At 44.8% G+C, this 25,416-nt stretch overlaps 1 protein-coding gene across 1 annotated transcript in view; it reads right to left on the bottom strand.

The window, feature by feature from the left end:
* LOC311175200 (centromere-associated protein E-like) overlaps positions 1–22,789 on the bottom strand; it is a gene marked incomplete at both ends in the record, with an annotated part of 138,012 nt that extends 115,223 nt beyond the window's left edge. Inside the window, 10 exon segments of the mRNA XM_084240113.1 lie at positions 1,247–1,298; positions 1,932–2,014; positions 2,067–2,138; positions 2,301–2,382; positions 10,070–10,189; positions 10,838–10,849; positions 10,851–10,957; positions 11,047–11,136; positions 13,442–13,533; positions 22,734–22,789. Of these exon segments, the coding sequence (XP_084096239.1) occupies positions 1,247–1,298; positions 1,932–2,014; positions 2,067–2,138; positions 2,301–2,382; positions 10,070–10,189; positions 10,838–10,849; positions 10,851–10,957; positions 11,047–11,136; positions 13,442–13,533; positions 22,734–22,789 (766 nt within the window).
* Between the last annotated feature and the right edge of the window lie 2,627 nt (positions 22,790–25,416).

Here is a 25,416-nt window from a genome sequence, read left to right as displayed (position 1 = left end):
GGCCCCGTGTGACATCTGTGCTCAGGTTCCCACAAGCCCACCTCTAACTGGTGAAGGGAGGGGGCCCCCCATCCAGCCGCCTGCCAAATGAACTGGACAGGTGAAAACTGAGAAACAGCACAAAGAAACAGATGACCAAGAAAAGAGGGAGGGTGGTGCAAACCCCAAAGAGCCTTCCTTCAAACCAAGTTCTTCCAAACTGTTAGAAGCAACTAATGACATAGAACCAAAAAGGCTCCTTTGTAAATGTTAGTATGCTCAGATGGCTAAAACAGCAAAAAGGAAGCGTATACTGAAAAAAAGCTCTCTCCCACTTTCAGCTCCTTTCTACCAGTTTCTTTCCTCACCAGACGGAAACCTCACCAGCTTATTCTCCTAGCAATTCTTAGCACTACAAGTGCACATGTATCCACCTCTCTGCCTTCTTCTCTGCACAGGCTGTGGGCACCGCACATACTACTTAGTGCTTTGTGCCTTTTCACTTGGCAACATGCCCTATTACTAAATGTTGGCCTTCCTCATTCCCTTTATAGCACAGAGGTCCGCTGTGGGCGTCATCCGGCTGTACTGACCCAGCATCCTGTGGGAGGACTATGCAGGCTATCAATCTACTACTGAAACAAAATAATTTGCAACATGGTATTTTCAGCAGATGCTATAGCATGAGTGTAGTACTGGGCTACTATAGTAACACAGTTGCTTCAAAAACCTGCATCGATCTCTAGCTCACGCTCTGAAGGTGGCTGGTTTGCTGCTACAGGCCACAACTGCGTGTCCCCACAGGCTGCAGGACACTCACATGGAGGTGCCTTGGTGAGGCTGAGCCTCCCATGAATAGTATGCGTTCCATTTTTTGAAGGGTTTGGATGAGTTCTTCAGGTCTGTTTTAGAGTTTTCTTATATTGTTCTAAGTAAAAGGAGGCTTTGCTATGCAGTGACTATTCTAAAAGGCGGGTGAGCACATTGGCGCTCTGCTGACCGCCTCTCTGAATTGCCTCCGTGATTACCAGGGTCTTGATGGATTGCCAGCTACACTTCTGGGCTGCCCAGAGACACAATCCTGAGGTCCGTATAGCTTCAGTTTTCTAATAGACACTATTTCAGTCTGAAACAGAACTAGTCAATATAGACGCTGCCTTCTGTCAGAAAATTTATTATTTTCTAAACCATACAGCAGCACTTTTCTTTTACCCTGTGAAATAACAGCAGGATACTCAGCTAAGCAAACCTCATGCCTGTTCTTTACCTTCTGCCCCCGTCTGGGCAGCTCTTTCACTGCCCGCAAGATCAACCAAGTTCTGTAAGATGGGGCAGAATGAACAATTAGGAAGGTTGGATTGAAATAATAAAACCCAAACTACTGACAGCATTTTTAGCATACAAGCTGCCTGACCACCCCTTGCCCTGGGTTCAGGTCCTGCCCCGAAGGAGACCCTCTACACTCTTTTTATCCTTAAAGGCAGCCCCCAGGACATGGCTGGTAGAGGCCCCCTGGGAAGTTCACACAATGCCCAGGAACCCTGAGTCTCTACAACTCAGCCCCCACCACGAGTGCAGTCGCAGCACTGCCACCCCGCAAGCCCCGCAACTTACACACCCCTGAGCTGCCTGGGGCCGCCCCTTAGGTGGTTCTGTGCTCCAGTCTGCTCTGCTTGTCATTCAGTATGAAGGGCTGCTTCTTCACTGTGGCTCTACCAACCTTGTCTTTCCTGCCAACACCAGATTCCTCAGGCCTTTAGGGACAAGAATTGTTCCTACAGCCCTCACTGTGCAGAGCCAGCCCCCGGTGTCTCTGGCTACACTGCAGCATCTTCAAAAGCACAACTACCAGTTCCTACATGTCTTTGCTTATTCAGTTAACAGATGGGAAAACAAACGTCCAGCAGCCGAGGGACACTGGTTCTGGCCCTGAGGAGCCACCTCATGCTCACCAAGTGGGAAACCTTGATGGAGCCGTCACAGTTAGAAAGTTTGCCTTTCTCTCTGCTTTCCAAAATCCAGACAGAAAAGGCAACTTGTAGAAAAATGAATGTATTCTTCATTGGAAAGACCAAATAGGGAGTTACCTACCATCCTGAAAATGGTATGGGAACGACTGCTTCTTTGATTCATTTTTGTAATTCCATAATGTCTGTTTTCTGCAAAAAGCGAGTCATATTTTCACCGTGTATGTAAAAGTCCTGAGAAAATCACTAACTTTTTTTTAAGTTTAAAAATACAAAGTGCGACTGGACTCCCAAACACATTCGATTCAAAAGTTCATATAAGACTTTTGAAGAAATCCAGGCATAAGCTCTTACTTTCTCCCTTTGTGATCCACTTCAAAGCCATTTCTGATGTGTAAACCACTTCTTCTGTGAGATCTGACATGTATACATTCCTCTGAAACAGTTTGATTATGGGAAGATAAAAAAAACAGAAGTCATTTGAAAGTGGGCATCTCAAAGAGAAGGCACAAACTATCACAGAATTCATTCATAGAAATTAAAAGTGGAAAACAGGGAGTATTATTCTATATGAAAATAACAAGTAAACCCATGAAGCTCACAATTACTTCCTGTATCAAAGCATATAGATTCTAACCTGAGACTTTCACTTTGCTATTTTTTTTTTTAAATAAATTTTATTGTTATATTCCCCATACAATTGCAGCCCCCTCATTCTGACCCCAATCCCTCCCCTCCCGCCCCCCTAAAAGTGTCTCTGGTTCATAGTTTTTTGTTGATTTTGATTTTCACTATCTTATAGTTATTCATTTTCCTGGTCCCTTATTTAAGTTTTCCAGATTCCTGCTATGAGTGAGACCATCCGGTATTTTTCTTTTTCTTTTTGGCTTATTTCGCTGAGCATGATCCCTTCCAGCGCCATCCATGTTGCTGCAAATTGCATGTGTTTATCTTTTTTGAATGCTGAGTAATATTCCATGGTATATATGGACCACATCTTCTTGATCCAGTCATCTATTTTTGGGCATTTGGGTTGTTTCCAAAGCTTAGCTATTGTAAACAGTGCTGCTATAAACATAGGGGTGCAGGTGTTCTTTGGAATTGATGTTTCTGTGTCCTTTGGGTAAATACCTAGGAGTGGAATTGCTGGATCATATGGAAGCTCTATGTTTAGTAGGTCCAGAAATCTCCACACAGCTTTCCACAGTGGTTGGACCAGTTTGCACTCCCACCAACAGTGCAGAAGAGTTCCTTTTTCTCCACACCCTCGCCAACATTTGTTGTTGCTAGTTTTTTTAATATGTGCCATTCTCACTGGTGTAAGATGGTATCTCATGGTAGTTTTGATTTGCATTTCCCTGATGACAAGTGATGTTGAACATTTTTTCATATGCCTGTTGGCCATTTGCAATTCCTCTGCAGAGAAGTTTCTTTTAAGCTCTTCTGCCCATTTTTTGACTGGATTATTTTCTTTGTTGTTGTTGAGTCTCATCAGCTCTTTGCAGATTTTTGTGATCAGTCCTTTATCATTAGTGTTGGGTGCAAAAATGTTCTCCCAGTTGGTGGGGTTTCTCTTTGTTTTTGTTATTGTCTCTTTTGCTGTGCAAAAGCTCTTTAATTTGATGTAGTCCCAGCTGTTTATCTTTGCCTTCACTATCACTGCTTTGGGTGATGTGTCTGTAAAGATGTCTTTGATGTGCAAATCACGTAGTGTTTCGCCTATATTTCCTTCTATATATTTTATGGTTTCAGGTCTTATGTCTAGTTCTTTAATCCATTTTGAGTTGATTTTTGTGTATGGTGTGAGGTGGTGGTCAAGCTTCATTCTTTTGCATGTAGCGACCCAGTTTTCCCAGCACCATTTATTGAACAAACTTTCTTTGCTCCAATGCATATTCTTTGCTCCTTTGTCAAAGATTAGATGACCATAAATCTGTGGGTTTATTTCTGGATTTTCTATTCGATTCCATTGGTCTGTATGTCTGTTCTTGTTCCAATACCATGCAATTTTGATGATTATGGCTTTGTAGTATAGTTTGAAGTCTGGGAGTCTGATGCCTCCATTCCCTTCTTTTTTTTTCAGGAGAGCTTTGGCTATTCGGGGTTTTTTGTGATTCCATATGAATTTCATCAATAATTGTTCTATTTCTTTGAAGAATGACATTGAAATTTTGATTGGAATAGCATTGAATCTGTATATTGCTTTTGGAAGGATGGCCATTTTAATAATGTTTATTCTTCCAATCCATGAGCAGGGAATGTCTCTCCATTTCTTTGTGTCTTCTTCTATTTCTTTTAACAGTGTTTTATAGTTTTCTTTGTATAGGTCCTTTACCTCTTTTGTTAGATTTATTCCCAAATATTTGATTTTTTTTGTTTCAATAACAAAAGGGATGGTCTTTTTGATTTCTTCTTCTTCAGATTTATTGTTTGTGTATAGGAAGGCTACTGACTTTTGCGTGTTGATTTTGTATCCTGCCACTTTACTGAACTGATTGATGAGTTGAATTAGCTTTTCTGTGGAGTTTTTGGGGTTCTCTATATATAATATCATATCGTCTGCAAATAGTGATAGTTTGACTTCTTCATTTCCTATTTGGATTCCTTGGATGTCTTTCTCTTGTATTATTGCCCTGGCTAGGACTTCCAGTATTATATTGAAAAGCAATGGTGAGAGTGGACATCCTTGTCTTGTTCCAGATCTTAATGGAATTGCTTTCAGCTTTTCACCATTGAGAATGATACTGGCTGTTGGCTTGTCATAGATGGCCTTTATGATGTTGAGGTATGTTCCTTGTATCCCAAGAATTTCAAGGGCTTTTATCATGAATGGGTGTTGCACTTTGTCGAAAGCTTTCTCAGCATCTATTGATATTATCATATGGTTTTTATATTTCTTTTTGTTGATGTGTTGGATAACGTTGATTGATTTTCGGATGTTAAACCATCCTTGTGCCCCTGGAATGAATCCAACTTGGTCGTGGTGAATTATCTTATGGATACATTGTTGGATTCTGATAGCTAAAATTTTATTGAGGATTTTTGCATCAGTGTTCATTAGGGAGATTGGCCTGTAGTTTTCCTTTTTTGTGTTGTCCTTGTTCGGTTTTGGTATTAGTGTAATGTTGGCTTCATAAAACGTGTTTGGTATTGTCCCTTCCTTCTCAATTTTTTGGAAGAGTTTGTGAAGGATAGGCACTAATTCGTCTCTGAATGTTTGGTAGAATTCATTTGTAAATCCATCAGGTCCTGGGCTTTTGTTTTTGGGGAGGTTTTTGATTACCATTTCAATTTCGCTAATTGTAATTGGTCTGTTTAGGTGTTCTATTTCTTCTTTATCTAGCTTTGGGTGATTGTAGAGTTGTAGGAATTTGTCCATCTCCTCTAGATTGTTGAACTTGTTTCCATATAACTGTTCATAGTAGTTACTGATTATTCTTTTGATTTCTGCTGTGTCCGTTGTGATTTCTCCTCTTTCATTGATGATCCTGTTTATTTGTGCTTTCTCCCTTTTTTCCTTTGTGAGCCTGGCTAGGGGTTTGTCTATTTTATTGATTTTTTCAAAGAACCAGCTCTTGGTTTCATTGATCTTTTGGATTGTTTTTTTAGTTTCAATTTCATTTATTTCTGCTTTGGTTTTTATTATTTCTTTTCTTCTACTGGTTTTGGGGTTTTTTTGTTGTTCTTTTTCTAGATCTTTGAGCTTCGAGATTAGGTTGTTTCTTTGCGTTCTTTCTTGTTTCTTGATGTGAGCTTCTATTGCTATATATTTTCCTCTTATTACTGCTTTTGCTGCATCCCATACATTTAGGATATTGGTGTCCTCCTTGTCGTTCAATTCAAAAAATTTTTTAATTTCTTCTTTGATCTCCTCATTAGTCCAATGGTCTTCCAGTAGTGTGGTTTTTAATCTCCATGAGGTAGGAAAGTTCCTTGCCTTCTTTTTATGGTTTATTTCTAGTTTGATGCCTTCATGGTCAGAAAAGATGGTTGATATGATTTCAATCTTGGTGTATCTGTTGATGTTTGTCTTGTGCCCCAGTATGTGATCGATCCTGGAGAATGATCCGTGTGCGCTTGAGAAAAATGTGTACTCCGTTTTTTTGGGGTTTAGTGTTCTATAGATGTCTGTTAAGCCCAATTGCTCTAGGTCCTTATTTAGAGCTTTAGTTTCTTTACTTATTTTTTGTCTTGTTGATCTATCCATTGTTGATAGTGGTGTGTTGAAGTCTCCCACTACGTATGTGTTTTCTCTGATGTCTGTTTTCAGAGAGGACAACAGTTGTCTGATATATTTTGGTGCTCCTTCGTTTGGTGAGTATATGTTAATGAGTGTTATTTCTTCTTGAAGTATTGTCCCCTTGATCATAATGTAGTGACCCTTGGGGTCTCTTTTTATCTTTTTGAGTTTGAAATCTGTTTTATCTGATATAAGTATAGCTGTTCCTGCTTTCTTTTTTGGTCCATTTGCTTGTAGGATTGTTTTCCATCCTTTAACTTTGAGCCTATTTTTATCTTTTGTAGCTAAATGTGTTTCCTGGAGACAGCAAAATGTTGGGTTTTGTTTCTTAATCCAGGCTGCAACTCTGTGTCTTTTTATTGAAGAGTTTAGTCCATTTACATTCAGAGTTATTATTGATATGTTAACATCTGTATTTGCCATTGTGTTTGTCTTTCCTTTGATTTTATTTATTTATTCTTTTAATAACTTTTTTTTTTTGGCCTTCTTTCATTGTTATTCGTCCCTCTGAGGTTCTGGCTTTAGGACTCCTTGTAGTATTTTTTGGAGTGGGGGTTTAGTTGCAATGAAATTCCGGAGTTTCTGTTTGTCTGGAAAGGTCCATATTCTTTCTTCAAAGAGGAAGGAGAGCTTTGCGGGATAGAGTATTCTTGGTTGGCATCTGTTTTCTTGGAGTCTGTTGACTATGTCCCTCCACTCTCTCCTTGCCCGTAGTGTTTCTTCGGAGAAGTCTGATGTCAGCCTGATTGGTTTTCCTTTGAATGTTATCTGTTTCTTCCCTCTTGCCAGCTTCATTATTTTTTCCTTGTCCTGGATTCTTGGGAGCTTTACTATTATGTGTCTTGCTGTATTTTTCCTTTCGTCGTGGAAGTTTGGTGTTCTTCTTGCTTCTTGTATATCAATTTTCAGCTCCTTCTTCACATTTGGGAAGTTCTCTTCAATTATCTCTTTGAATATTTTCTCTGTTCCTACATCTCTCTCCTCTCCTTCTGGTATTCCTATAACTCTTATATTTCCTTTCCTCATGGAGTCAGATAGTTCCCGAAGTCTTTCTTCGTTCTTTTTCGTTCGTACTTCTCTTTCCTTTTCTGTTTTGGTTCTTTTTATTTCTATGTCTTCAAGATTACTTATTCGTTCTTCCATTTCATCTATTCTGCTTTCATTGCTTTTCCCAGAATTCTTTAGTTCTTCCATTAATTCTTTGATCTCCTGCATTTCTTTTACTTCCCTCTTTAGGGACTCAATTTCTTTCTTCTGACCATTGTTTTCCCTCTCTAGGGACTCAATTGCATTCTTCTGATCGTTGATTATTTTTCCCTTATCATTGTTTTCCTTTGTGACTTCTGTTAGTTTTTTAATCACGGCAATTTTAAATTCTCTTTCTGGAAGGCTCAGAAATTCTTCCAAGTTATTGTCTTTGCAATCTGGGGGCTGGCTTTCTTTTTGTGGTGTGCTTTTTCTCTGGAGAGTTGCTAGGTTGCGTGTGGTTCTTCTCTTCCCTACTGTCTGTTTTCTAATTTGCCGTATGCGTTGGGACACTGTGTAGTTGGGACTGGCCGGCATCTTGGGTGAGCTTTTCTGCTCCCCTCTGGTTCCTCCAGGAGTCATCTGTCAGTTTCAAGCAGTCTTTATTGGAGAAAGGTCCCTGTCCTAAAATGTCTATGTGGGGACACACTCCCCTGTGCGCCTGGTCTGCCCCGGCGGTGGGTTCCTGCTCCCCCTCTGGGCTTGGACTGCAGGCCAGAGGGGGTCTGGCGTGGGCGAACTTCCCCCGCTCACCTCTGGCTCCTGAGGAAGCCTTCTGCAGGTAGTCTTTACTGAAGAAATGTCCCTGTTCTAAAATGGTGATGTGGGACACACTCCCTGCGTGTCTGGTCTCAGGCACACTCTTCTGCGCACCTGGTCTGCCCCGCCTGTGGGTGCTCGCTCTCCCTGTGGGCTCAGACTACTTGTTCGGAAGGGGCCCGGTGTGGGCAAACTCCCCAGCTGGCCACTAGCTCCTTCAGGAGCCTCTGCTGGCTTCAAGTCGCTAGGTGGTGCCAGAGATCTCTCCTAGAGCCCTTGGGGAGCTGATTTTCCACCCCGTGGGACAGGGAGCAGAGCGGGGATGGTAGGGTACACCTCAACGGCTTTGGGGTGCTGTGTCTGCCTTGTGCCCCACCGTCGTGGGGAACCCACGCCCCTAATTTCGTGCCCCGGGTCTCTGTTCCAAAGCCCTCAGTTCCAGGACGCGGGCTGTAGCCCAGATCAGTGGGGCGGGAATGGCGCCTTTTGAATCCTGCTCCCCTGCCTGGGCGCCTTGTTCCTGCTCACTCAGGATGGGCCTCCGCCGTCTCCCCCTAATTTCGTGCCCGGGTCTCAGTTCCAAAGCCCTCAGTTCCAGGATGCGGGCTGTAGCCCAGATCAGTGGCGCGGGAATGGCGCCTTTTGAGTCCAGCTCCCTTGCCTGGGCGCCTTGTTCCTGCTCACTCAGGGAGGGCCTCCGCAGTCTTCCCCTAATTTCGTGCCCCGGGTCTCAGTTCCAAAGCCCTCAGTTCCAGGACGCAGGCTGTAGCCCAGATCAGTGGCGCGGGAATGGCGCCTTTTGAATCCAGCTCCCTTGCCTGGGCGCCTTGTTCCTGCTCACTCAGGGAGGGCCTCCGCCGTCTCCCCCTAATTTCGTGCCCCGGGTCTCAGTTCCAAAGCCCTCAGTTCCAGGACGCGGGCTGTAGCCCAGATCAGTGGCGCGGGAATGGTGCCTTTTGAATCCCGCTCCCCTGCCTGGGCGCCTTGTTCCTGCTCACTCAGGGAGGGCCTCCGCAGTCTCCCCCTAATTTCGTGCCCCGGTCTCAGTTCCAAAGCCCTCAGTTCCAGGACGCGGGCTGTAGCCCAGATCAGTGGCGCGGGAATGGCGCCTTTTGAATCCAGCTCCCTTGCCTGGGCGCCTTGTTCCTGCTCACTCAGGGAGGGCCTCCGCAGTCTCCCCCTAATTTCGTGCCCCGGGTCTCAGTTCCAAAGCCCTCAGTTCCAGGATGCAGGCTGTAGCCCAGATCAGTGGCGCGGGAATGGCGCCTTTTGAATCCCGCTCCCCTGCCTGGGCGCCTTGTTCGTGCTCACTCAGGGAGGGCCTCCGCCGTCTCCCCGCAAGCCTAGGTCGCAGGCGCGGGGACCTGGGCAGCTGCGATCCGGTCCGGATCCGCGCCGCTTTCCGCACGCAACCTTACCGGGCGGCCGGGGCTGTGTGCTGGTGCTGGTCTCCTCCTGGGGGGCGTGGCTCTCTTTAATGGCGCCTGGAGCTCACCTCCGCGGCGGATCCTGCAGGGTTCGCCTCTCCCGTTCACGGGGTGTGGTGGCTGCAATAGTTCCTTTCCACTCACAGTCCCACTTGATGCGTCCGTTTTTCTTGTTGGCCGTTTTGGTTTGTTGTTTCCCTCCTTTCTGCCGGTCGGAGAGTGCCGACTTTGTGGGCGGGGGAGGGGAGCAGGGTTCTGCGCTTCCCTCCCTTCTCGTCCTCTTTTATGGCAACTTTCTTCTTCGGGCAGTTTGCTGGAGTCGTCCGTTTATCTTCCGTGTCCCAGTTCTCACTGGGACCTGCCGCTTTTCCTCCCTATTAACTTTTTTTAATGGGAGATCTTACTCGCAGCGTCTCCTCGCCGCCATGTTGCCATGAGGTAGTCACTTTGCTATTTTTGTGCACTTACACGAAATATTTTAGCCATCAACACTTAAAAACTATATATATATATATATATATTTTGTTTGAAAGATGACCTTTATAAATACTTAAGAAAACTAAAAACAAATAGAAAGAGAAGACATTTAAAAAATATAGAAATTCCAGGTTAATGTTGAAGAGCAATAACGCCAGTATGTGTGTCTATTTTGGGAGCCCCTAAACTCTTACATTGAAGTCTTCCCAAATTATTAAAGGCTTCATTTTTTGTGTGTCACAGAGTAAGTCTGTGATGGTCTCATTGTAGATCTCCATGTAAGACACACGTAAGAGGAATTCCCTATCAGGAAACTATAAGGAAAAAAAAAAAAACAGTAGAAACAGAACATCCAATTATGAAAACTAAATACTGAAGAAACATGTGCTAGCAAAAAATTCATAAAACACACACACAGAACCCTATGATTTTACATTGACAGTAATAATGGCATACTATGAAAGCATCGTGTCACAAATAATGAAAGTGTAATACCATGGAATTAGAAAAGCACCCAGCTCAACTCTCTATTAAGCTCAAAGAAAACTCTATCAATAGGTGTCCGAATAAGAAACAACTACCGACTGGTAATGAATCAAGTTGCCTCTCAGCTCTTTTGCCTCCCTTCTCTTACCTACATCTACTTTTTACTGCTCCCTGACGACCAGTGGTAGCTAAGCAAAGGCAGAGGAGCTAACCATTCTGGTAAGATTTTCCTGTTCCTCAATGCTCCGTTTTGGAAGGAGGATTACTCCTTAAGGATTCCAGAGAATGAAAGAACTATCATATAAGCTCTGTAAAGCAAGTCTGCAGGGAAAGTGTGACTCCATGCTTTGTCTTTCTTTTCCCCCCAGGAATACCCAAGAGAGCTGCAAATCTGCTTCCTTTCACTGTAAGGGAGAACTATGGTTGTGGTCCTATTATCACTTCTACTCATATGAACTAGAAATTTAGGCATTTACCTTCTTAATTTTTTTGGAAAATGTCATGAATCGCCCTGGGTATTACACCCAAATATTCTTTTGACCCCATCATAGTGTAAGTTTTTCCTGAAGCAGTCTGCCCATAGGCAAAGATAGTACCTGCAAAACAACAAAAATTGAAAATGAATAGTTGTGAAACTATCAATACCTGTTAAACAGACTAAAATGTGTCTTCAGTGAGTACAAACCATTGTAGCCTTGGATAGCAGAGTCTATGATTGGTACTGCTATTTCTTCATACATGTTTTTAGTAGTTTCATTACTATGAAAGACACGATCTAAAGACAAAACAAAACAAAACAAAAAAACACAGAAATCAAACCAAACCAAACAAATCAAATGTGTTTTCAGTGGGGGAAATATTGTTTAAGTATGAACAATGATGTAAAAAAAATTAATATTAAAAAAAAATGTGTTTTCATTCTGAAGCAGTAGTTACCCAAAGAAAACTGTCAGGTGGTAATATGACAAAATATTTAAGACACAATGTTTTCTTCTTATCATTTCTCCAAAAATATACTTTTTAAAAAATATTTATTCATGCATACAAGAATGGGGTACAGGCCAGATGTGTGGGAGGGTGAGAGGATTCACCAGAGACAGAGCCAGGAACAGAACAGGCAGACTGATGAAATACACTGACAAGGGGAGCAGCAGGAGAGACAGGAGAGGTTTGCCGCGCCATGTGGGATTCTTGCCGGCTGGCCAGGATTGAACCTGCATTGCAGAGCCTGCAGACAGCTCCACAGCACTGCGCTCAACTGCCTGCACCCCAGGGGAGACCCCCAAAATATACTTTTCTACAAGAGGTACTGTTCCTCACAAGAAAAAGTGAAAGTTAGCTATCCTATGTGCTTTCAAGACAGCAGGGCAAAGTGGCTACATATGGTGGTCTGGATCAGGCTGGACAGAAATCCTGGTCCTGCCAGTTTTAAGTGGTGTGACATTGGTCAAGGTGGTCAATGTGTCTCGGTTCCTAATCTGTAAAGCAAATACATATTATCTTCCTCACAGAATGACAGTGAACATAACAATACTTCTTAGCAAATGTGAATTACTAGTCTTTGAGAAATTTAAATGTTCAGAATCTATCCAGCAAGCTCCGGCTCTCACTAAAGCAAGGCATGCAGACATCTGGGAGATCAGCACTGGACAAAGCTGCAGTGTCACAGGACGACCAGCCGGCTGGCTGCAGAAGACTGGGCTGGGGCAGTGTTTGCACCAATGAATCACTAGGATAAGATACAATTCTCTGCTTTTGTGAGCAGACTAAAAAGAACCACTCCTTTAGTGGTCTCACAGTACAAAGCTCCTAAAAAATGGATTTGCAATTTAGAAGGGAAGTGTACTGACCCTCAGTGAGAAACTGTGATCACACAGCTTGCTCTGTGAACTCACATCTGCACGGTCAGCAAGACTCCATGGAACCATGAAGAGTCGTGCTGCAGAGCATGGAGAGCCAGCTGCATAGTTTTCCCTGTCTCAGACAGGGGGAGACGGCAATCCTCCACAGGCACGTGTGGCTGCGGAGAACCTGCAGCACCTGAACGTGACAGCTGGCGCACCTCCCAATCTTGCTTTTATGATCTCACACGTACTGTGTTAAGTTTTGAAAATGACACCCATACCATCAAACAGCCCTTTTCCAAAAGTCATTCTGTCTTCTGTTCATCTTTATCCTAAATCTGTTATGTTGGCCTTGCAGTTCAATACTAAGATGGCAACTGCAGCCTGACTCCTGGCTGTTGCGAGGACCTGAGGTGCTTTGCCAAGGAGCCGGAGAGGCAGCACAGCCAGGAGCTGGACGGAGATCTGGAGTGCAACTCCCCCACTTGCTGCAGCCAGGAGCATGGCCTGTTCAGCCTCTCATGGAAACGGGAAGCTCAGCGTGCAGTGCAGATGCACAGGCCAGGTACAGACTGCACAAGCTGACATGTACTGGGTGCACAGGACATGCCTGGAACATGGCAGCGCTACCCATGCTAGACCAATATCCAGAGCAGCCGGGTCTCTCCTTAGCAACTCCAGGTTCCTTAGTCCTGGCCAGTTGTCTCTCATCCTTTGCGTCTACCTAGACAGGCTAGGTCCCTGCAATAAATTCCCATAGCACTTAGGGCACGAAATGTGACTATGTGTGGAAAGCCTTTCTTCCCACTGTACAATCAACTCCAAAGAAGCAGGGTGCATCCCCGCAGTGTTCCAGCACACAAAGAAGGAAGATCTTCACCACTTGAGCCTCAAAGAGCTTCTAGCAATTCACTGTGCAAAGAACATGCTGAACCCAATGAGCTTAAAGATGACCTGACATTAGCCACAAGTGCTGGGGCTAGGGGATTTCAGGCCACGAATACACATATGCATAAGAGGGTACAAAGTTAGTTTTAGTCAAAAGGCACTATGACTAAAACACTGTTTTAAATGTCAATGTATTAACTTATTCATGATGAACATTTTTTAAAAACTTCCCCTGAAGAAGTTTAGAGAAAGCATAGTCTGATTTTCTTTTTTTTAAAGTAAACTAATCTTTGTACTTTCAACAGGAAAAAGATAAAATATTTACTTTTCATGCTATTATAATCTTACCAAAATTGAAGGATTTACTCCCATCAACTTGATAAATAGCATTATTGTCAGTTTTCCAGTAAACTTGGGTCTCTTCTCCAAGGGCTTCTTCTCTGAAAGAGTAAAATACTGCACTTTAGTAAAGCTGATCTTAGAAGTCACAATAATTCAAAAATAAAACATTTCATCTTCTAAAGAGTATTTTAAAAGATGGTAGTAACATTCCATATATAAGCAAAATATGGAAAATCCATCTTTGAGAGAACAACACTTTTCAATGGGGCTTCAGTTACCTCCTGCCTCTTCTAGACTTCCTTGTGAAGTTCTGTTCAATCCTTTACCCAGTACTGACAGCAGAAGAGACAGATTCAGAACCGAACTCTAATAGGTTCATTACCCAACTCTGATTAAAAACTGCCTGAAATCCTTAATATGGCAGATAATATCTGGATCATTTTTTTCTCTCTTCAACTTCCTCTTTCTCTAGTTCTTATATACACTCTCGAGTAAATACCTGAGGACTCCTCAAAATACCAGTCAACCACCTTGTGCCTGAAATTCTCCAATACTGATTTCCACTCAGTTACTTTTCATTCATGAAAAGTGTCACTGGTTTCCTCCCTCACACTGTGCAGGGGAGGGCTAATGACCTCTCTAGCAAACAACAGCAACCTTGGTCAGAAGGGCTTCTGTCTTCTAACACCATGAGAGCCTGGAAAACAGGAAATTCCTCACCTTAATATTCTAGTTTGTTAACATCCAGTAATATTTAACATTTCTCAAACATGAAAGGTACAGCGAGGTAAAGAACAGCCAGGCCAAGCTTCCTTGGGGGAAGGGAAAGTTTATTGCTCCCGGGCAGACCTCACAGACCCAAGGCAGGGTTCAGTAGAGTCGCGCACTTTGTTACGGGGAAGCAGGGTTTTATAGGGTGAGGGGAGGTCAGGTGGGTAGTTGGGCTCATTCTGCGGGAAAAGTTTGTAGGGCGAGAAAAGGTTTGAGGGGCAGGTAGAGGTTCTTTGTCTGAGAAGAGACTCATAGGGGGAGGGGGGAGGCTCACTGCCTGAATCCTCCAGGCAGGTATCCACATTCCTGCCCCCCAGGTGGGCTTCCTGGTTGGCTCCTGCATTCTGGCCCCCTGCATGGACCTTTCAAAACACAAACTGTGTTAGCTTTCTGGAACCAGGGCCAGACACTAAAGAAGCAAAGGGACTTGATCTCCCCTTTCTGCTTTTTCTCTGTAGCACCCATGACTCCAGTGTCACCACCTAATATCTTGAATGTTTTGTTTACTGTCTCCCCCACTAGAAAGATCTACAAAGCAACAATGTAGTGTCTGTTTAGTGAAAACAATACACTGTGTTAAAATAAACAACAATCAATATTGAGTCAACATTCTGAATGTCAATTTAGTCCTTGACTGAAGGAAGATTTTGTTATAGAGCAACCCCGATATTAAACGGGTTCCTGGCTGTGGGTCCTCACCCACGCGCTTTAAAGGGACTTATGAATACTCTCCTACAGACACACACAAAAAGGTTAATAAAAAGTTTATTTACAAGAGGAAAGGAAATAAGGAAAATGTACAACTCAGGGAGAAAATAGGGAAATAAAGTCTTTAATGTGTCCTACCCGATCTGACGACCTGGAAACCCAAAGTCACTCTCAGAGCTGGCCAGACGCTGCGAGCTGGTGGAGAGCCAAAATGGGGGGGGGTTACCCCAAAGCCCACGTTTCTGCCTTTTATATCCACCTGGCTGCTTAACCCCACCCTCAGGTCCCAGCCACCTTCCCTTTGGTGGTGATGGGATTTGGAGTTCCCAGTGTCTTTGGCTTTGACCTGGGGTGGGGGTGGAGTCCACAAAGCCTATATGGAATTTGCTTTGGGACATCCTTTTCCCCCTAACAATTTGAGTGCCAACTGAATACAGTCATGCTCTGCTCTAAGGTGGAGATGGACATCCTCTGAGAAATGTGAAGTAAGTGCTTCCTAGAGCAGAGTGCAAAGGCACAAACCAAGATGGTAGACCCCGGCACACATGTACATATGTGTACACACACGTATGTATACACACGGACCTCCTCCTGTGGAACCAAGCGTAAGTATTCATAGCCATTGCTTTGTGTAACTGCCATTTTACAATTTAAGGTTTTGATGGGTAAAGACTGCATTCCAGAGATAGTTTGGACCCTCACTCCACCCTTACTCTCTGGTCACCAATGAGGGCGAACTTGCTGTAATTGGAGCTGCAGGTTGGAGCTGCATCTTGGCCTGGCCAGTCAGCTTAGAATGATACCCGGGCAAAGTTGGAGAACACATCCTTGTAGCCAATGAGTAACTGCCAGCATAATTTAACCTTATTAAAAGACCTCTGCTTCCTTTGTTCGGGGCTCTTGTTATCTGCCACTGTGTTGGTAGGTGCCCTGAACCCGGACTCGAGTCTGAAACTCCCTTTTGTGTTTGCATCAGCTGTCTTTGGGTTCTTGGAGGCTATGCTCGCCGAGTCTGCTGACCTTGGGCACAATATTTTGGGGGCTTGTCCGGGATCGGCTAGCACAGACCCCAACCACCAAACAGCTGAAGGGAGCCATTAAAGCGCAAAGGTGAGTGGTGAGGTTTTAGTCTGCAGACCTGTAGTATTGAGTACCTGTATTTGTATCATTTGTGCTCTTTACCTGTAGAAGTACTGAGTACCTGTATTTGTATTGTTTGTGCTCAGTGTCTGGAATTGTTTGCAAACCTGTAATTTTGGTAGCCAGACGCTTAAGTGGACGTGCTGGTAGTCGTCTTGGTGTGGTCCAGGGGAGACCTCCCCGGACCACCTGATTGGCTATCCCCTGTGGGGCAGCACTGGGGTAGCATTTGTGTGGGGCATTTTGAAAAATTTGTTTTTGGTTCGTTTCTTGTGTTTGTTATTCTTAAAACTTTGGTGTTTGTCTTTACCCTGGGAACTCTGGTTTTGTTCCTGGTGTTTGTTGTCCTTGTTGCATTTGTGTGTTCGTAATCATGGGTCAGGCAATGCCTACTCCACTGTCTTTGGTCACAGTCAAGGCTAAGAGTAAAATGCTCGGGCCTCCCCGGTGGCGCAGCAGTTGAGTGCTGGGTTGCGAAGCTGCCCGCAGCCTCTGCGGCGCCAGTTCGATCCCTGGCTGCTCCCCGGCCACCAGAGGAGGGTCCCACATGGCGCGCAGACCTCTCCTGCCGCCCGCTGCTCCCCTCAGCGGTGTACTTCAGTCCTTCTGCCTGCTCTGCTCCCTGCTCTGGCTCTGGTGAATTCTCTCACCCTCCCGCGCTTCTGACTGTACCCAGTGCATGTATAAACGAACAAGCAAACAAACAATTAAATAAATAAATAAAACATGCCTCTATTAAAAAAAATATATAAAAAAAAATAAAAAATAAAAGTAAAATGCTGGGGACAGCAAAGCAACTATGGCTGGTTGGTGAGAGACTGCCTATGATCTCAACGAGCAGCTGCCTGGACATATTCTCCAGTGTTGAGATCATTGGTATATCTCTGCTGCCTTCCAGCTGTGGGGGAATTAAGACTCTCCCTTTATCTACCTTTAAAAACAAAACAAAACAAAACAAAAAAACAAACTGCTGAGTTACTTTGCACTTGCTAACTGAAAGGTTCGGTGTGGTAAAGAAAAGGAGAGACAGGCTGAATTTCTCAAGGGAGAGGAAAATTTATTGCACCCCAGGCAGACCTCACAGACCCAAGGTGGGGGTTAGCGAAGCCGCGTATGGCGGAAAAAAGTTTATAGGGCTGAGGGAGTTTCTTTGTCTGGAAAAAAAATGGTAGGGAGATGGAAGGTTCATTGTCTGAATCCTCTAGGCAGGCTTCTGCATTCCTGTTCCCAGGTGGAATTCCTGGAAGACTTTTGCATTCCAGCCTCCTGCATGGACCTTTCACTAACAAGTTATAAAAAGGTGATTTTTGGTTGAGTAAAACATAGTAAAAACTTCTAAATTGCTTATTGGACCTGTAAAAGTTTAGTTTCTTATTTAGACTAATTAACTTCTCATAAGAGTCTGAAAACAGGCAAACTGTAAAGATATAGCTTATTCTTCCTCTTCTGTCCTCCCCACACAAGGTTCTGGGAAAAAAAAAGTCTTTTGTCTTAAAAATGTGCTTGGTCTCAGTGAGACAGAACTAAAACAATGTAAAGACAAATAATAATTACTTAAAAATACAAACTCAAAATTATTTTCTTATTTAAGAAAGTTAGTACAAACTGCTTAATTTTGAAATTGTTGTGGTCTTTGTTGGACTCTAGGTTTTAAAATAAGAGTTAAAAATTAAATACTTGTTCTATAAAAGGATTCTAACTTCTATGTCATTAAAAATCTGCTTGATATAAAAAGGATATTAAAACTTGGCTAAATGGATGTGTCAAACTTTTAAAAGTTGTTATTAAAGAACTGGAGTTTACTAAATTGTAGTTTCTCAGTGTTTTTGCAAATATAGGTGTTGATGCAGCTGATGGCAGAACCTATTTAGAACAGGCAGGTTTGTGGGGTCTGGGCTGCCCTCTCCCTGCCCTGTAACATATCTAGTGCTTGCTTAAAAATAAAAAAAACTTGGTGGGCCTCCCTGGTAGCGCAGCGGCTGAGCGCTGGGTTGCGAAGCTGCCTGCGGCCTCTGCGGCGCTGGTTCAATCCCTGGCTGCTCCCCGGCCACCAGAGGAGGGTCCCACATGGCGCGCAGACCTCTCCTGCCGCCCGCTGCTCCCCTCAGCAGTGTACTTTGGTCCTTCTGCCTGCTCTGCTCCCCGCAGGTGAGGGTGAATTCTCTCACCCTCCCGCGCTTCTGACTGTACCCAGTGCTTGTATAAATAAATAAATAAATCTTAAAAAAAAATAAAAATAAAAAAACTTGGTATATAAAATTGTTACAGTGGCAACTCTGACATTGACTTAAAATTCCAGTTCTAAGGAAAAACTAAAACTAAACTAAGGTTTTGCTAAGTTTAGTAATAAAAATTTACTAACCATTTACTGAACTTTCAGGTTTACATTTTGTTCCTTATTGTAAGGAAACTAAAGTTTAATGTCATCTCAACTAAAAAAAAAATAAAAATGTGTCTAAGGTGTGCAGTCTAAAGAGATAATAAACAGCTATTACGATGTTTTACAATGCAGAGATTAGAAACCAGGATGTAATAATTCTAAATACAAGTAAAAGTGAAGGTAGTGCCTTATACTATTGTGTGTGTTTTAAATTCTTTTCCCAGGAGTGCTATATCTCTGTATTTTGGCTTTGACTCTATAAACTGTATAATGTAATGATTGATTTTAATAGTCTGGACTCTGGTTAAAAAATAGTATAAAAATTTTAGCTTCTTAAGTAAATTTAAAAGTTTCAGCTTTGTATTTTATGAAATCCCTTGCCTTTTTGGTAATGCATTGCTGGATTTTGGAAATTGCCTATTCATTGCTTGGTTAAAAAGAACCAACTATTTTACCCCATGTGCCCCTGGCAAAGAGGTGTTATATGCAAAAGTGTGTATGTGAAAAATAATAGTATTTTAGACCCAGGACAGGTGAACAAGGTAAAGTAAAATGATTTATATCAAACACCTGTTTTATACTTAATGACAGAAATGGTGGAAAACTAGTTAACTTCTTCATAAGAGAGGCAGCATGATAACTTTTGCATTTCCTGTATTTTTCTCTCCAGTATTATATATAGACACTGTGTAAGAAAAATGTTATAATGTTTAATTGTTCAAAATTGGGAACATATTATTCACTGTTTTGGTGTCACTTAATATCCAAGTGGTCTCTAGTCTCTATCTTATAGAGACTGTATAAAACCTATAAAAATGCATGATTAGAATACTTATGTTTTAGCCAACTTGTTCTGACATCAGGTGCAGGCTCTGGAGACTAAATAAAGGGCCTAAAAAATCCTTTTAACACTTTTATTGGACATGGCCTTCAAGGCCTACAGTAATATGGAGGGGACTAGCTAGACTAAAAAGAAAGGGAGAGAGGTAAGAAAAGGGCCCAGTAGATGGCAGTTGCCATCACAGTGCTCTGCCACCTCAGATTCACCCAAGGCCCCATGTGCCCTAGAGCATTCGGGACCTCAACCTCTCAATGGGCTGCCAGCTTGCATCCACTGCCAGCAACCAGGATACCTCAGCTGCAAGAAGCTGTCCCCAGGGCCATGCCTTCAGTGCCATCATACAGGGCACTGAAAAGAGGGACTGTCCCACTCTCCAGAGAGGGAGGGGGGCAGCCCAAACCATGGGCCAGAATGGGAGGACAGGCTTGACAGTCAGATGCCTCTGATGAAGAACCTGGTGCAGGAGAAGACCTTCTCTGAAGAAGCCCAGAAGTGAGACAAACTCCCCTGTTTACTGTTTATATGAATAAGCCTCGGGTGATCCTAGAAGTGGCAGACAAAAAGATGATCTTTTTGGTAAATAAGGGTCCACTTGCTCTGCCTTACTCCAATTCTTTGGATTGACCTATTGGTCGATTGTCCCCCTCACTAGTACAGATGGCCAGCCTGAGCCAAGACACTTTACAGCACTGCTACCTTGCTCGCTACGAGGCTGCTTGTTTGTACATTTTCAGTGGTTAAATAAAATACAGAATAGCTTTGTAATTTTTGTCATTGACAAAATTGCACCAGAAATTTTTATAAAAGTATATTTTTAAGACCGTTTTATAAAACATAAAAATAGTGAAAAAATTGTGTTTGCATGATCATGGTTGGTCAGGTCTCATTGTGCACTGATGTTGAGCATCAATTCACAGGAAGTGTTCATTGTAAATTTTGGTTGGTACCGGTGAGTCTGTGATTTTGCAACTTGTCTGTTCACGTTTGAGAAAATTATGATGTAAATTTTCCATTTTTCTGTAAAAATAGGTCCAATAATAATCAGAGTTTTGATGTCCTGAGTCTTCATCTTGAAGAATTACCTTATTATGTTGAAATTTAATATTTTATGTACTAACATTTAAAGGGCCACATTTTGATAACTACAGTAAAATTAAGTATGTATAAAACCCTAGAGCCCTAGACCTATTAATGGCTAAAGTTAAAAATTTTGTGACCTCCTTACTCTTGAACCTCATCACTCTTGAACTAAAATCTTTTGTTTTTGTTTTTCTCTTGCTTGGGCCTTACATCCTCAATGCCTTCGTTGAGGTCATTTCTCACCTGGACACCATTGAACTATGACTCTTCCACTGTCCTTTCGAGGTCCCTAAGATCGTCGCCCTGCAGTGGAGCCCTGACTGTTTCCCCTCATCGCCCACTTTCAGCAGGAAGCAATTACTGATCAGAACGACGCCCCTTTCCCTGATAGCAGTTAAGGGTTCCATTCGCAGAAGGGGAGGGATGAGACATAGGGCAAGTTAGAATAATTAGGCAGTTTTAGGGACAGTGCAGGAGGGGACATCTGAAGAGTTTAGGAAGGCTTCAGAGATAAAAACAACTGAAGAAATGTGTTAACGTTAGCCTTGGTTTCCTTCAAGTGATAACGAAGAATGTTTCAATTAGAGCAGCAGACTCACCTATGCAAGGAGGAAATTAGAAGGGGTTGGTATTAAGACTGGTGGCGGCAGCCTGTTTTATTCAATAACTGATGTTTAGTGACCAGATGAATAACTCTGTGACTGGCTAACTAAAGAGAAATCCCTTGTTTGAGCAGAGTAATTCTCATTTGTAACTGAAGATAATACCTCTTGCTGACTAGATAAATGGTTTAGAGTCTGATTTTCAGAGGTCGTGGTCTGAGGTGACCCAGAAAAAAGTCAATGTTTTGTATAAAGATGACAATTTTTCAACTTTGCTGGACCTATAAACCTGTAAATGAACAATAGATAGCACATTATGTGTGGCTGAACTTAACCATAATTTTGAGACTGACTAACTGATAAAAGGCTTGGTAGCTGTGTTATAGAATAAATTTGTGCTTGGCCCGATACTACAGAACTCTGGTTATGTGAAGGTTTGGAATGAGTTAGTGTTTGTACAGGAGGAATAATATTTTAAGGTCTGGGAATCTTAGTTGATGTTAGAGCAGATTTTTACTTCTGTAGTAAAAATAATAAGGGGAAAAGACAACCCGTTTTATATCAGGGCCTCCCTATAACAGAAAGATACCCTGATGATGACATTGCAGATGAGTAAGACTGAGTAAGTTCCACTGAGACCTGGGAGGTCTTCTGTTGGAACCCTCCATTGCTCACTTGAGTAAAATTTCCAATTGCATTACAGGATAAAAATGACTGCCTACTTGTTTCCTGAAAATTAACTATACTCGTATTTGACAATTATGTAAGGAATGCTGTGAAGTAGTCAGCTGTGCCTGAATAGACTGGGTACCTGAAGGCCGCTGATGGTGTTTTGAGGCAGCAGTATCTGACCTTAGATCAATAAGAATCTCCTTAAAAGAGACATAATTGGTCCTCCACTCCAGATATGCTCCCCACCCTATTAATGATTCAAATAGCTTTGCTTTGTAATAGTTCTTGCAAAAAAAAAAAAAAAGTGGGAATGTGGAACCAAGCATAAATATTCATAGCCATTGCTTTGTGTAACTGCCATTTTACAATTTAAGGTTTTGCTGGGTAAAGACTGAATTCCAGAGATAGTTTGGACCCTCACTCCACCCTTACTCTCTGGTCACCAATGAGGGCGAACTTGCTGTAATTGGAGCTGCAGGTTGGAGCTGCATCTTGGCCTGGCCAGTCAGCTTAGAATGATAGCTGGGCAAAGTTGGAGAATGCATCCTTGTAGCCAATGAGTAACTGCCAGCATAATTTAACCTTATTAAAAGACCTCTGCTTCCTTTGTTCGGGGCTCTTGGTATCTGCCACTATGTTGGTAGGTGTCGTGAACCCGGACTCTAGTCTGAAATAAACTCCCTTTTGTGTTTGCATCAGCTGTCTTTGGGTTCTTGGAGGCTATGCTCACCGAGTCTGCTGACCTTGGGCACAACACCTCCCTATAAGCAGTTCTTCCATGCTCAAAACGTGCACTGTAGCAAGACAGAGGGGCCCTGTCCTGAGAAGTACTCAGTAAGAGGGACAGGCACTCAAGTGTGTATGTAAAACGACTACCTGCGCAGTGCAGGTAAGGCTCCTTCCCAGCAGACTCCCCGGAGCGGAGGCACGGGGGGGGGGGGTGTGGGTGAGAGGTCGAGGGGGCACAGGTGGGGGAGGCCCAGGTGGGAAGCCAGGCCTTGCGCTCAGGGGTGCCCCTGCAGCCGAGTTCCCGGGAGCTAAGGGTACATCTTCCAGCCCCCGGGCCACGGAACTCCACAGGCCCGAGGCCGAGCCCTCCCCTACCTGCTGTTGAGTGGCTGCATCCGCATGCACACAGCCACGGCCCCCTCCTCCACCATCCTGCCAGCTTCGGCCCGCACCCAGCTGCTTCGGGAGCTGGGCAGCACAACCTAAGTTTAAATTTCCGACGCCTCGTCTCATTGGTCGCTGCATAGTGACGTCACGGGCGTGCGCCCGCAGACCAGCACAGAGGGGCTTGAGGCGGGCAGAGCGTCCACGGGCGGGGCGGCGGGGGGCGGGGCCACGGGGCGGGGCGGGGCGGAGGCGCGGGGGTCTGGGGTGTGGGGCGGGGCCCGGGCTTGGGGGCGGGGCCTGGCGCCCGCCCTCCCACCTCCAGCACCGGCCGCCAGGGGCAGCCCTCACACCTCACGCGCGCTGGAAAACCGCCGCAGACAGCGGCTCTTTCCTTAGCAAATCGGAATTACGACCTTAAAAAAAGGAAAGCAACAATTTTGTTTTTGTAAACAACCGACAGACGACCAGAGTTGGAACTCAAGGCCAGCCAGGAGTCTTGGAGACCTTGCCCCACGGCCTCTCCGCCTCCCCCGGGCTGTCAGCGCCAGGCCTCGGCCTCGGGCCGTTTCTTGAGGCCCCTGCGGCTCAGCGCCCGCCCCTCCCTGCCGGGCCTTCCCAGAGAGCCAGAGCCTCCTCCTTCCTTGTCATTCCAGGACGGGCCCGAACGTCACTTTTTAGAGCTCTCTCTCCACAAAATAGCCATTCCCCTGTCTGCCACACATTTCTTCCCTTCTCTCTGAACGCTCCTTACAAGGTTCAGGCCCCGTAGTGTGAACTGCTCAGTCATCACGGTCTGCTGTGGCCGCAGCGTCTGCTCACGAGGTCCCTGCCCGCCATTTGCTCCCCGCTGCCTGCAGCTACAGGGATGCTCCCACTGAGTCAACAGTTGGGGGAAGACTGTGTTTCAGTCATCGCTCCACGCACCCGCCAGCTTCTGGGAAGGCGCACGGAACACACGGTTTCCTTGGAGGCGAGAACTAAATTAGAAAAGAGACCTTTCATGACACGTGACTTCATACTTACGACTATCCTAATAAATATCACTTCCTCTCTGCTTTAAGAAATGAGGGACTCAAGGGCCTCCCTGGCGGCGCAAGGGGTTTAGCACCACACTATGAGGCGGTCCGTGGCCTCTGCAGCACGAGTTCGATCCCGGCCGGCCAGGGAGCAACCCACATGGTGCGGCAGACCTCTCCTGTCTCCCCGCTGCTCCCCTCAGCAGTGTGTTTCAGTCACTCTGCCTGTTCTGCTTCCCGCTCTGTCTCTGGTGGACCCTCTCACTGCCTGACCCCCTTATCTCTGGCCTGCACCCCAGCTCTTTTATGTGTAAATAATTAAAAAAAATAGGGACTCGATTAAAAACTGTAAATAAAACCCTTCCAGGCCTTGCTTGGCCAACCAGCTGTGAGCAGCGAGCGCTACGCAAGCTTCTCTGAGCCGCGGGGGGGCGGGGGAGGGGGTTGGCGAGCGAGTCAGCACAGGGGTGCCAGCGCTCAGAAAGCGGGGTTCGCATGGGACCGGCCTGACCCCGCGCTGGGCCTCCCTCTAGTTTCCCGCCATCACCTCCCCTGCGATGCCGGGCCACCAAGGCTCGTGCCACGCGGTGGGGAGGGGTGGCAGCCACGCCCTCTGCCGTAAAGCGCGGGCGTCTAGTTGGCGCCTGTCGTGAAGCCGGTCGTGCTCGCGCGACAGTGGCCGCACTCCTCACAGCCGAGTGTGGTGGTCGCGGCCGATGAGGCGGCCTCGGCACGCGGTGCCAACGCAGAGGAGCGCACCAGAGAGGCGCCGAGGTGGGGTGCGGGCGAGCCCCTTCTCTGAGAGGTACGGAGGGGCTTGCGTGGAACGTCTCTCCTTACCTGAAGGGCTACGGTGGGCTCGCGGCCGCAGGCACAGTCACAGCGAAAGTCGCGTCGCGGGTCGCCTCAGGGTGCGCGCCTGCGCCTCCAGCGCCGCTGGCCTGTGTTCTAGAAGCTTCTCCTCAAACAAATCTGTGGCTGTGCGGCCCTGTGAGTCTTTTTCAGACGGCAAGCCCGGGTACCCGCTGTCGGCGCCGTCACCACTTCGTTTAAATGTGACTTTGCCTAAAAGTTTTCACTCAGTTCAGGAAGGTGAAGTGAATTTGGGAGGCATATTAATTGCCCACTTAAACATTATGTTTCCATTATTGTCTCTCACAGACAAACACTAACACCAGTCCTTGAAGGGTGGCTAGAGTGAGGCACCCAGAGGAGGAGTGGGAACTGGGGGAGGGTGGGAGCGCACCTTGGACTGAGGGGCGACTGGGGTGCTCAGGTGGTGGGAGAGCAGGTGACCAAACCTGAGGGGGCCGGCCGCACCATCAGAAAATTAACAAGAAAAAAAAATTAACAAGGCTGTGGAATATGGTACTTCATTAAAGATAAATGATAATAATAAATATAAATAAGAAAAATGAAAAAAAAAGGTAAAAATAAAAAGAAAGAAAAAAGTAAAAAAAAAAAAAAATTGTTCCCGGCACCAAACAGTGCTAACTTCTTTTGTAACAGCAGAGGGCACCGGCACCATCATCCTGCCCAAAGGGGCCCTGCCTCTTGACGGTGTTGAGCAAATCTTGAGTGTGGTGCAAATATTAGGATTCACTTATTTTCTATAACATTAATTGTGATGTGTTTTATATTATGCTGTCGCCTAC

The sequence above is a fragment of the Talpa europaea genome (assembly GCF_964194135.1).
Source record: "Talpa europaea genome assembly, chromosome: 8".
NCBI lineage: Eukaryota > Metazoa > Chordata > Mammalia > Eulipotyphla > Talpidae > Talpa > Talpa europaea.
The sequence above is the reverse complement of the archived record's forward strand: the minus strand, read 5'-3'. Positions and strand labels throughout refer to the sequence as shown.